Source organism: Aplysia californica, unplaced genomic scaffold, assembly GCF_000002075.1.
Source record: "Aplysia californica isolate F4 #8 unplaced genomic scaffold, AplCal3.0 scaffold00259, whole genome shotgun sequence".
In the NCBI taxonomy this organism is placed as follows: Eukaryota; Metazoa; Mollusca; class Gastropoda; order Aplysiida; family Aplysiidae; genus Aplysia; species Aplysia californica.
Window position 1 is genome coordinate 879,060 of NW_004797529.1, and position 13,927 is coordinate 892,986.

At 41.3% G+C, this 13,927-nt stretch overlaps 1 protein-coding gene across 1 annotated transcript; it reads right to left on the bottom strand.

The window, feature by feature from the left end:
• Positions 1-1,898: 1,898 nt before the first annotated feature.
• On the bottom strand, positions 1,899-13,411 carry LOC100533219 (ribosomal protein S6). Its single transcript, NM_001204536.1, is given in 5 exon segments — positions 1,899-2,151; positions 5,444-5,593; positions 7,529-7,739; positions 9,380-9,511; positions 13,402-13,411. Coding segments are annotated over 5 exon segments (744 nt in total). The 5' UTR covers positions 13,408-13,411; the 3' UTR covers positions 1,899-1,906.
• Positions 13,412-13,927: the final 516 nt, after the last annotated feature.

Sequence of the window (13,927 nt, forward strand, 5' to 3'; positions counted from 1 at the left end):
GATTCATTTATTCGGTTATTCGGATTTTTATAGAAACAGGTACCTATTTATTCGGTTTTTTAAAAAGCGAATAATGCCCAGGCCTAATTCATATATGCAGGCATTTCACTGAAATTTTCAGGCACCACTTGTCACTTCTCTTTACACATTACTTGCTCAGTGTCTTGAGTTATATCTACACAAAAACCTCATGTTTGCTACAAGGAACACTCGGATTCAACGAGATTTTAGGTCAAGCCCGGCGACCTCGTTGAGTCTTGAATCCAATACCACTATACCACCTTAGGAAAAAATTCACTAAAAATGTTATAGTTCTAGTACGTTTAAGAAAATTTCATCACACAGACTTGTAGAGATCTATAGTTTGCCAAGCTGCATCATGTATGCACAAAAACTATTTCCATTTTTTGAAAAAGTGCGGTATTAATTGCACAAGACATGTCAACAAAATTCAATATGGCCTTCGTATCCATGGAAACAATTTTTTTCCCTCAAATTTGATTGCCGATTTTAGTTTAGTTTACGCAGAGGTTTTACGGCGCTCGCAACTGCATAAGGTCATATGAGCGCCAGAAGATTAGAGGGGTTACAAGAGAGTAACAAACACAAAAGAAGGAGGAAAGATAAGGACAATAGATGTTTGGTAGGAAAGAAGCAGCAAAGCACACCAGAGCACCCACAAGGTTGAAGCAGGCTGATCTGACTGCAAAATGATCTAAAATTGTGTCAGAGGGGATAAAAGAGCGCGACCTTCAAACTGTCTTCCCCACTGTAAAGAATTTCTGGCAACCACACAGGTTTCTGTTTGACACATTACACCCTAACTCGCCCGCGCCGACCTAGCGTCTTTAGAAACAAAGTCTCGCGATAAGGCTTTTGGGCCGTGATTTTGATTTGCATAGTTATTGCAAAAAGTTTCTTCTATCGTTTGTTAGTGAAATGACATTTTTCGGGCCAGTAGTTTAAGTATTGGAGCGGATTGAAATTGAAGTATTGAAGAGCGAACGCGTTACCAACACTTCGAACGTGTCTCGACTTGTTGAAAAGCGGCCCAATTGAGTTCGAAAGAGTGAAATAGGAAATAACGATGGATTTGAGCAAAAACAAGAATATATGACAAATCAGATAGACTCAGATTTTGATGAAAACGTAGCAAGAGTTCGGGACGATTCAGATTGATCAGATGTAGAAAATCTAGAATTTAGATCTAGGGCCCGACCGCGAGGCTAAGAGTGACGGGTCGAACACCCTGATGCTAGAACATTTCCAACAGTTTGTGCATACATCAAAATATATTTTTCTGAAACTGCATTCATTTTTCTTGTTACCCGATTTTTGGAATTTGTTTTGTATTTTTTTAATGTGTTTTTTAAACCAGGGATGCCTCTCAACTTTTTGGAAACAACTGAAAATCCACGGGCCACGGTCTCGCTTTCGGTTTCTTTTTTCCTCCCAGTTATTTGAACTTATAGCGAAGTCTTCATTTTCCTGTTATTTCAACATTTGGCGCAAGTTGGGTGTGTGGGATTTTTTCCCCATCCCCAACTCTATAGATTCTATCTCGATCTCAATAACGGAATAGCGGATCAGGATCAAAATACCGGAAAAGTGACATCCCTGTTTAAACGTTTGTATTCACAGGATGTGGGTTCCTTCCCCTTGCTTAAGGACTAGGCCCTTATCAATGTATGCTATATTCCTGTTGCAAGAACGGAAAAAAATTCCACAAAGACAAAACAATATCTCCAACAGACAATTTTTTCCACATAAACAAAATAAATCATACAACTACAACAGAATCTTAAACTAAAGAAAAAGAATAAAAAATTTTAAAAAACCAAAACCTGGATTTTTTTCTCTTTTTTTAATGGCATTAAAATTCAGTACCACATAATTGTCTTCCAAATTACTTCTTGGACGTAGACTCCCTGATTGAGTCTCCCTTGCTCCTGGAGTTGGATCGCTTGCGCTCCATCTTGCGCTCCTTGGCTTCCTTCATCCTCTGGGCCAGCAGCTTGGTGTACTCGGCGTGATCCTCACGTTTCTTGGTCACGCGCTTCTTCTTGAGGGCCATGCGCGCTCTCTTGCGCTGGAGCACCACAGGGGTCACCAGACGCTGGATCTTGGGGGCCTTGCTCTTGGCTTTCTTGCCTGGAACAATAAACATGGGCAATGAGTTTCTAGTCTAGTACTAGTACTTTATTTTCCTTTACTTTCCTGATCCAGTGGCCATCTGAGTTCGAGCCCTTCAGCCAGTTGATATGGCAGAGATGCCAACCACAGAAAACCGAAATGAGTATTGGGAAATATGAAAATGTGTATTTTCAGGGGAAAATGTGTATTCCCCTCGACCGACCAACTAGTAATAGTAAAAATTACTAGCCCACCAGCTCTAAAAAGGGAGCACACACGCATACAATATATATGTATGCAGTCAACAACATGTCAGTGTTCAATGTCGTACAGGAACTTGTTTGACTTAAGTATTTCAATCTATTATATATTTTCCTCTCATTATTATATAAAAAATAAATCCTGCTTTGAGAGTTCGGAAGGGCCTAGAACAAGAATTTCGACTATCAAGAACCAGTCTGGGTGTCATGATTCATTTATGAACTGACAGACTCAAATTATTGCTCAAACTCAGAGAACAGCAATAACTTGAAAGGCTCTTGAAAGTAGACCCGTGCACTGTGAGAGTTGTAACAACTGTGGGAGGGCAAGATGCAGTGACGTTGAAAATCTGCCAGTCTTGAACAGAAAGCTACAACATACACCGTAGGTATAATTTACTATCACCCATCCAAGTAGATGTAGGTATAATTTAGTATCACCCATCCAAGTAGGTATAATTACTTCCACTCATCAAATGAAACGCGAACACTTTATTTCAATAACACAGACTTGCAAAGTATGAGGGGTCCCTTCGCAGCGTCCGTTACTCCCACCAAAGACAGTCTTTACTCACACGATGCCGCATTTTTTAAGACGCGAATGCGCGCAGGTTCAGTGACTGGTCACGATGGCGAGCCAGACAATCTAAAAATCGGACGACGCTTGTATTTTCTTTTCTTTCCACAAGCGACAGCCAAAGCGACGAGTCTGAGTGTATATTACATTTTATTTGCACGGCGTCATTGCATTTATACTGCACAACCTGCATGCCACAAATGTTGCGTTATCAGACAACTGCTGGCGAACTTCTCGGTGGTAGCGAAAGCAGATCTTGATTTTCCCGATCGAGCCTCGGTGTCATATACGCTTCCGCCTGCCGCCATAGCTGCCTATATGCGTGAAAGTGAAACGTACTCTCCGGACGGGGAAAAGCTGAATGAATATAATATCACGATCGCGACAGGCAAAAATGAACTTACTGACCTTATCGGACTTGGTTTTCATATACAGTATTCCAGTTCTGCGATACTGATTCTATTTTAAAAGATGGGACTTGAGATAATTAGGCTTACTCGCCCAAGCTGAATCTCGTATTTTTCGCATTCCAGGATGCGTATTTATTCATGAAAAGTCGTATTCGCGTATTTTCGGCAAAAAATCGTACTAAAATACGTAAAATCGTACTGGTTGGCATCTCTGTTATGGGCATGGCAAAGAATTCACAGGATTTATCAGTAGCATTTTGTCACCGTAGAGAATGTTCCTGACATCTAGGGAGGCAGGAAGTTGAGTCTGAGTACAGAAAAGCACATTGACACAAAAGCTGGTTGTCATTTAGCGCTGGGAAGGAGCAGAACAGATACACACGGCAACGCTTATCACTCTGGTCTCATAATATATAGCAAAAAAACCCAAAAAAAACTTTTTAAAACAGGTATGTTTGGCTACAATAATAATCTAAACATTAACACAATCCGTTACAACAAACAGGCAAGAGAACAACATAGATGGCGAATTGTCCCAACGCGACATTTTGTGCCACACCACACCCCATCATGTGTGAGTGTGAAAGGAAAAAAGCTGTATGTGCTCCAGTTGATGTAAATCCAACCACATTTGTGCCCCCCCCCCCCCCAACAATGGTAACAACATAATCATATACTTGATTATAAATTATAAATGTTTGTAAAATGCTAGGAACAGGCTGTAGACTCTATAGAACATGAATATATATAATGCTATGTAAATGAAAGCATTATTAATATCTGTGCACCTTAAACTATTTTTAGTCAGCCTAAATACTATTGTTTGTTTAGTATAGGGTTTTACGGCGTTGGTAGGAAATTTTGAATTTTGCCCGTGTGGCCGCCGTAGCCTACTCTTATCGATTTTAGACCACCAAGGGATCTTTAACGTGCACAACTTGCACACGGGCCCTCCGAGATTTTTCGCCCTTGTCCGAGAAGGCTAGGTGTAGATCTTTCCTACCAGAAGATCAGGGGTGTGGCAGAAATACAGCAGTTAGGAAGAGCCAAGGAGTAGCAATAGAAAGGCTGCAGAAAGAGTCAGGAGCCCAGAGGAGGGGGCAAAGGAGGTGAGGGGGTGGGGGCAGAAAGTGGAAATGAAAGCAGACAACAGAACATTGTTAGTGATCAGGAAAGGATGTGAAAGGAGACAATTTTAGAGAAGAAAATTTTTTTGATCGCTACCCGGAATCGAACCCGGGACCTTTGAATGAGAGGCCAACACCTTAACCTCTAGGCCACGAGAGCCCCCTAGCCTAAATACTATGAACCTTAGTCTAGCTGATATCGTCACATACATTGTCTACCCGTGGGGTGGCAAAACGTTATGGGAATATTTATAACTGAATAAAGAGTACGCGCTGGGCACTAGATCTGCCTCAGCTTTGTCTTCCTTTCCCCGGCTTTGGTAACGACATGTATTCGAACATGAATGGGTTGTAAAGCGCACGACACAGGCTGTAGACTGCAGCTGTGAATATGAGCAAGTTTTATCATTACTCAGGCACCTCAAGTTAAGTCTGGCCAGCCTCCATGAAACTGAAATACCAGAAAGAAAAAAAAGAAGAAAACGGTCTGTACCACTGTAAACAGCAATTACATAGTTACAGTACAGCACAGAAGCTACAAATTATTCTTTTTTTTAGCATCAGAAGCTTTACAGCACTCGCCTCACAAAGAGGCCATACAAGTGTCACCGGAGCTTAACATACAAAGAAATGGACACACAAGAGACACCAGTGAGCAAAATTTTATCGAGCATCTACAGTCTTTCTGATGGGACTTTGTAGTCCGCAAGGGCCGGCCGGGTTGTCCCCAACAGGCAGGGTCAGAAGCCCAGTTCTTAAATTTGTGTATCACTGTAAATCTACCAGTACAAAAGTGAACTATCTTCGGAGAGGACTTTTTAAAGTTCAATACTTTTGACCAAAAAAGGCCTATATGATCTCTCAATTGTGTCAATGAGGACGTAAAAACATTTTTTTTAAAAACACAAAACAAAGCACAACAGGTTAGCCACTGACCGTCTCTCTCTGGCAGGGGCCTCCTCACGACGTACTGCCTCACGTCATCCTCCTTGGACAAGTTGAACAGTTTTCTGATTTTGCTGGCCCTCTTGGGTCCCAGTCTGCGGGGGATGGTCTTGTCGGTGAGCCCGGGAATGTCTTGCTCTCCTGGACACCATACAATTCAAGCACTTCATTACACTGGACAATTTTTTCTGATTCAACTCTAGTTGCTTACCACAGCATTCGCCCCACCACTCTATATATATATATATTACATATAATAACGATTACTATAAATAAAACTTAACACCTGCCATACCCGTGGAGTTTCAGGTAAAATTGATGTACAGCCAACTGCCTTTACTGAAACTCCTCAGGTTCGAGTTTCCTATTTCTTCTACTTTAAACCAACGTGTTTCGGGTATTTGAGTATGTGGTCACTTTTAAGCACAAGTGGGCTATCCCGAAAAATGCCTTTTTGAGAAAATCGAAGGTAAAGTTTTAGGACCCCTGTTCAGTTTCTTGAAAAGACAAAGAGTTCTCTCCATAACCAAACAAATATACACACCAATGAAACCAAATTTCTCCTACAGGTGTAGGTCTTCAAGATTTCTGGAAACCCCGCTTGTCCTTAAATGCAACCATATAACAAATAACTGATGACTTTCCCCGATTCGATTGAGCACCGTCTGAGTCACATCCATTGAAACTTGAAAAAAAATGTTCCCCCCCCCCCCATCAGTACCTCAGTATCAGCACAGCACAATGGCGAACAAATAATCTCTTCACATTTTCAAACTAATTGACCCATTACAAGTTGATGATGTGTCAGATCTAGGCCCCCCCCCCCCCACCATCCGTTGTACAAGCCCTGTCTTGTGCTCAAACCGACATGAAAAGACATGCATACATACAAAATAAATAAACAAGTCAATTTTTAAAAAGTTCTCTTTCTCATCATTATAGATTTGAAATTTAAAACAAATAAAATCAGGTGTGAGGCAGCGCGGTGAAATCACACGTTAGTCAAAATAATGAAATCCGAGAAATTGACATTTTCCCACCGGTTTTGCAATTTTTTTCTCTCAAATTTTTGTGTTTTGGTTCAACATCTGTTATATTTATTATTGAAAAACACATTTCTGTGATGACTTTAACGACAAAGTTGATGAAAGGCACAAAAAATGTAAATTATGTTTCCAAGATCTGTCAAGCTATGTATGATACCAGACTGGCGGCTGTTTTCCCGCTAATTTTACCTCCAAAATCAGGCGGGACCCCCCCCCCCTCCGCCATTGCAAATAGCGACTTCTGTTCAAGATAGGGGTAATTTTTTTAATCACAAGCAAAACAAATGAACAAGCTCTATAATGATACCAATACCCAACCCCATATCCAAATCAAAAACGTGACAAGCGTCAGATTCCACCATAAGGTAACATTTTTTTTTTTAACTTGAAAAAATGCACCATTCAAGATATCTAAAGTTTTTGGTGCAGCATGTATGTATTGCCCTTTTACATGTTAATTTACACTGATAGTAGGTGATTTAAAAAGGCCATGATGAATTTTTGAAATAGGTACCAAAACACAAGACATTCTTTAGATGGCAAGCCCAAAAGTGCCCAACAGGGAGAGTTTTAACAATTGTGCGCGAGAAAAGTTTATACGCTCTGACCTACCAACTACCCCATGCTTTGAAGAAAGAAAAAAAAAGAGAGAGAGAGCCAGAGACAATCCCCACTGCAAAGTAAGCAGGCCACAAACCAGAAAAGCATCAACTTGCAAAAAGGAACAATGTTACTTTTGGTTTAGTCACCCGGAACAAACCAAACCCACTGCATGTTACTTTCAGTACAAAACTAAAGGTCCATTCTTAAGTTAAAAAAAACTTTTCTGCCCCCAAGTTCCCAGCACGCAGGTCCACACATACGGAAATGAGTGGACAGGCAGTCAGCTGATGGAGGAAAGCAGCAGTGTTGGCCAAATTATCAGTGGAAAACAATGCATGCATGAAAAGAGCCTCTCCCTCCCCTCTTCCCAGAACAAATGAAACAACACAGAACTGCCAAGCCGTTCTACGATAAGACGTACACGTACCTTTCTTGATGATAACAAGAGACAGGACACTCAAGTTGCTGTCGACGATGCACCCACGGACAGATTTGCGTTTGCGCTCACCAGTGCGCCTGGGCCTGTAGCAAGAGTGGTTCTTGTCGAGCAACAACCTCACTCTGGTGGCGGTCAGGACACCTTGTTTCATGGGGAATCCCTGTTTGTCGTTTCCACCACTGATGCGGACAACGTAGCCCTGAAACCAAGCAGGACACAAGTCATGGAAAAGAGGCACCAACTTGTATGATCTATAAATTTTGCAGCAAGATTTTAAAAATTGAATCTCACTGACTGCCATTACTGTAATGATTAATTACACTAATGCTGCATCGATAGGTCTAGACATATATGAGAATTGCCATTACAATTCAATTTGTCATAATACCACCGACAGAAGACAAATTCGCCTTCGGGACTGATGATGTAGCCAACGTGTATCCTTATTTTCCATTAATTTTCACATTCCAATGTCACAACCTTCAAGCAACACTATTCTTGATTTCAGTTTTCGCATTAATTTCTTTCACAGAAGCCATATCCTGCGTCCGCAGAATCCTCACATTCCCACAGATGTAGGCAGATTTGAAGTTTTATTTATGAAGGCAACTTTCTAAAATCACAATTCAGCTTTCTCGATCACCATATAGATTTTCCAGGTGCAGCAAAGACCCCTAAATAGACAGAAAGAATGAGTATATGAAAGAAAGAAGGCAACTGGCACTAAAAGTTCTGCTCAAAATGCCTGCAGCTGGAGTAACATTCAGATTCCAGCTCCTGGCAGTCGGGGAGGTTAAAGCGCCTGAACTTGGACAAAATCAGAATTAAGGATTTCTCGTGTTATCCGAAGCGTATTTTTTTAAAAGGGAGTGTATACAGACCCGGTAACCGGGAACAAAGTCACAAAGTATACAGACCAGGTAAAGGAACTCTTTTGTGATTTCGGAGAGTTTCAGCGCCCTCTTGGCTCAGGGTAGACCTAGGTTCTTCTAGACCTATGGTCTAGATCTAGATCTAGACAGACAGACTTAAATCTTTGATCTAGTTTCGCGGCTAGCCTAGATCTAAATGAAGATTGCGGATGTCTTTTCGATGAACGATCGTTTTTCCTCCGTTTTGGAGTTTTTATGGAGGAATCACAGTTTGAAGAAAAGAACAAGTTACAATGTCATAATTTCAATCGAGCAGTCCTCTCTCTCTCTCCTCTGTGTATCGCTCGCCTTCTCTTTTTCTTTGTTTGTTTCTGTCTTTCTTTGTCCCCACCTATTTCCCACTCTATCTTTCTCTCGTTCCCTCCTGCCAACTGGGGCATGTCATATACATTTTGCTAGCAACCCCCCCCCCCCCCCTCCTCTCTCTCTCTCTCCCTCACACACACACACACTAGATTTCTATCGGGTCTGGGGGCTGAAACTTCCCGAAATCACAAAAGAGTTCCCCTACCGGGTCTGTATACTTCGTGACTTTGTTCCCGGTTACCGGGTCTGTATACACTTCGTTTTTAAAAAGAACTTTTATGTTGCAATAGAACAACCTTTAATACCTTCTATAAATCGCTCTTTGAAAAATCAAACTCAGTTGCTCAACTTGCACTTGCAAACCATTCACCATTTATAACAGATGATGGTCTAAAATTTCTATTCAATTTTAGATAAATATCTAAAGATGCTACTAATGGGCAATATTTTAAAAGATACCACAAGCAGACAACTCTTGACATATTCTTCAGCCAACCTCATAGAGCATATATTCAGCTCCACACATCTCAAACCCTCACTCACAAACTGTTTTCCCTTTGTGCTCATTTACAGACAACACACGAAACCATTTGCTGCCTACCTTCCACTCATCTCCAAGGCAGTCAGCAGATAACTCAGCAGAAATGCGCTTGTCATAGAAAGGGCGCAGTTTCTTTTCATCATCAACTTCAATCAATTTCTGGCAGCCAGTGGCTGGGTAACTGATATTGAGCTGAAATGAAAATGAAAGTAATTCACATTATTACATTTGCCTAGACAAACGGTCTGACTTTTTAAAAAATAGTAGTAAGAGGGTTTTACGGCACTCGGAACTGCATAAGGTCATATGAGCGCCAAAGGTCGGTGTCAACAGAGAAGTCTTCACAGGGAATCAGACTTAGAGACAGCTCACCTCTCTAGCTTCAACAGCACATGGTCTGCTTCGACTATCAAGGCACCCGGGAAATAGCAGGTCACAAGAGAGTGACAAACATACAAAAGAAGTAGAGGAAAATGACAATAGTAAGGATTAGGAAAAAAAAAAGCAGCAGTTCCTTGTAGATCAGGCAGTTATGAGCGTGACATGACTCAGCCCATTTACAATTCTACTATGCTCGAACGAGAAATGTCCCCCTTGGAGAATGGCCTAAAGACACTGCAGTCAGGGGCACTGCCCCGGGGGGTGGTTTGACTTTGACTGTGTCATTTTTCTCACTCCCTCTCGATCTCTCCCTGTCATCTCTCTCACACCCACACAGACACACACACATTCTTTTCCTTTCTGTATCTATCTTTTTTCATTCAGAAACACACTCTCCCCCCCCCCCCCCTCTCTCTCTCACTAGTCACACACACACTCTCTCTGTGTTTGAGCGTTCGCACACTCTGTCACACACACATTCTTTTCCTCTCTGTATCTGTCTTTTTTTCATTCGGAAACACACTCTCCCTCCCTCTCTTTCTCTCTCTCTCGCTCTCCCAGTCATCATTCTCTCGCTCTCACTAGTCGCACACACTTTCTTTCTCTCTCCATCTCTCTCTCTGTATGTGTGTGTGTGTTTGTGCGCTCGCGCGCTCTGTCAAACACACACACACATTCTTTTCCCTCTCTGTATCTGTCTTTTTTCATTCAGAAATACACTCTCTCCCCCTCCCTCCCGACAAACAGATCTAGAAAATTTAGAATAGATCTAGATCAAGTCACAAGTTAAGAGTCTCAATCCCAATCCACCTTTGCTCGACCATGCACGCAGGTGAAATGAATGGGAAACGAACCGCCGAACGCCTTGACTTTTGGGGGAACAACGAACGGCCTTGACTTTGAAAATACGTGCCCCTAACAATCCACTGCTATGCGGGCGTACGCGTGCCTAACAAATTCCTTTTAAAATCCTCTGGGGGCCTGTCAGCTGCTGTACTGTGACTGTGCACCACTTCTTTGAAACTACTGACCACCTGTATTGTGACTGTGCACTACTTCTTTGAAACTACTGACCACCTGGACTGTGACTGTGCACTACTTCTTTGAAACTACTGACCAACCGTACAGTGACTGTGCACCACGTCTTTGAAACTACTGTTATGCGGGCGTACACGTGCCTAACAACTTCCTTTTTTAAATGGTCAGTCTAGCCATCATATTAAGAATAAGTACGGCTAGCCTCTTCCTTCTAGATTAGTTCCCCAGGCCGTGTTTGTTAGCCTATGTTTTATCAAACGCCTGCTTTGCAGTGAAAGAACAGAGAGTGTTTCTCTCGCTCTTTCACATCAAACACCAATAGGCCTACCGAATATTTTAAAAGTCTATGATTCAGTATCGACATCGAAGTTCCAGTAGCCAACTCCAGGAGGGGGCCATTACTTCATCATTCTCAATCTGGCACTACTTGGATATGGTGGTCCCGACTTTTGTGCAGTGTAGGCAACTGAAATATCGATACTGATTCAAATAGTCGGTATCAATGTTTTATGTTTTATCAGTAGCCTAGATTCTAAATCTAGCCTACAAAATGAGCAGTAAAATTTCACTTTTTCACAAAGCAACGGGGGTTGCCCCCCTGATTTAAAAAAGAACAAAACATGGGGTGTTTCAGGGGAGCATCTCTGAATTTGACCATGATTCCATGATTTGATGTTTTTTGCAATTAGATTTGAAAGGCTAGAATCTATCTCTCCGCACGCGAATCAAAAAGTAATCGTTAAGAGTTAGACTTAGAACCAGAAGTAGAAGTAATCGTTCTAGATTTTCTCTAGGTTATATTTGGAAGAGGCTAGCCGTACTTAATGACGGCTAGACTCGCAGTCTAGCCGTACTTATTCTTAATATGATGGCTAGACTGACCATTTACAAAAAATAGGCCTACTGAATTGTAAATATATACATTTTTAGTGTACAGTACCTAAAGTATTTGTGTGTATTTGAGACGAAACCAGGTGCCTTAATGACAGTGCATGTATTTTAAACCTCCTGTTTTCTAATGTAAATAGGGCCTAAGATAAAGTACGGCTAGACTTCTTGTCTAGCCGTACTTAAGTACGGGTAGACAGCCAGGCTAGCCGTACTTAAGGACGGCTAGACTGTCAGGCTAGCCGTACTTAATATTGATGGCTGAATTGTAAATGAAATTTTTAGTTTGCAATGCCTAAAGTATTTGTATTTCAGACAAAATCAAAGGTGCCTTACTGACTTGCATGTATTTGAACCTGAATAATTACTAGATCTAGATCTAATGAGACTTGTGTACTTAACAGGCTTGAGTCGATAGGGCCAAACCTAGATCTAAGTACGGCTAGACTGGCAGTACTTAAGTACGGCTAGCCACTTCGGTTATATTTCCCTGTCACAAAAGTCGGGACCATCATATCCAAGTAGTGCCCTCAATCTCATTCTTCTAATTGAGACACGAGAACAGCAACTCTCCCAAGGCCAAAAGCAACATCACACATAGCCCAGTTGGTATTTTTTTTACTTTCCCTCCCGTCTCACACTCAGCTACCAGTTGTCTATTTTCTACTAAATATTGATGCGCTGAACACGAATATCAACTTCATTTCCGTCGCAAATTAATAGTTTTTGAAATATTTGATTGTTTTTAACCGAGATAGACATGCTTAGGACCAATCGGGGGGTTCCAGGGAGGCCTGCCCCACTGGTGTAAAAGAAAATCTGTTTTTACATATAATTTGATATTTTACAGATAGATTTGAAATTGTCTTGAAAATAATTGATAAGCGACAGTTTTAGTGGCTTTATGTGTGATCTGCAGCAAACAGTACAGCAGTTTGACCCCTGAAACAGTGCATCTGTGTGCGGGAGTGAAAGTAAAAATTTACCGCCCAGTTGATCAAGAGCCGGAAGACAAACCCCTTCACTGCCAGCTGTAGGTTGCCATTGCGAAAAGCAAAAAAAAACAACAAAACAAAATGTAAACACAACTCGGAACGTCAACACTTCACTTCTTCAAAACAATGAAAATGACTTCATCATAGTATAGGTCCGCCGAATCAGCTGAGCAGTAGCAGGCACATGGCAGACAGGGAAGCACTGCTTGGCCCGCTGATGATTCAGCGGGCCGGGGCAGTAAAGAGGTTAAACCTATGCCATGGTATATGCAGTTAGACTATGACTACAATAATAATAAAATAAAGAGTAGGCCTAGATCTAGAAGCCTAAATTAGATCTGCATTACAAATTGAGAGACCCACTCAGCCCACTATCACTATCATCAGACATCAGACTACAACTACCAGAGTAGGACCTACCCCTGCCCCCACTCAAGGTAGCCTACCAACACGAAACCGGTGTGACATCAACAACAAAGAAAATATCTTAAACGGGTTTTCGTATTACCAAACGTTTAAAATCATGAGCCATCCATGGACATCATCAAATAAGTCATTTCAATTCTCGCCAGTGCGTTGTTTACATTCAAAATGGGACACTGGGTTAGGATACGGTTTTCGATAGCGAAGGCAGCACTTCTATCCGTAAATATTTCCCTAAAATAAGGACATCGAATCATAAACTAATGCCTGTAGCTTCCAGGGTAAATTATCTTTCATTTACAAATCTAAAATAGTTTAACAAAGTAGTACAACTAGAGAAATTTAAAAATTTCCTACCTTCATATTGCTCGAATACGGGCCGTCACTATAACCCCATAAGAAAAGGCAGTGTGCAGGCACTTCCTGTTGAATTACTTCCGGTTTTTAAAAAACGATGTATCTGTACAACGAAACAAACTTCTTTTCCATTTCTTTTCTCTCTTCCCCTCCCCTTTCCCCCCCCCTTTTTTTTTTCTAGAGCACCTAATATTATAGGCCTCATCCTAGGCTAACCTAATACAATATAGAACTACATTCAGTTCAAATCGGGTCAAGAAAGCCGCTCAAGACAAACAGATTAAAGGTAAAACGAGATGCTGGCTGGCTCATTCAACACAGCTAATCTCTACTTTCTCGAATTGCGAGATATGGAAATAGAACATTACTTTTGTACATTTAAAATTAATTAGACCTACATTGTACAGTATTTGTTGAGCTAGCCTACTTAATTTCACAGTGGTGAGAAGATCTTAATACGGATCAATGACATGCCTAATTCTATTCTTACTTCAGATACACTCAATTAATAAAACATAATAATAAT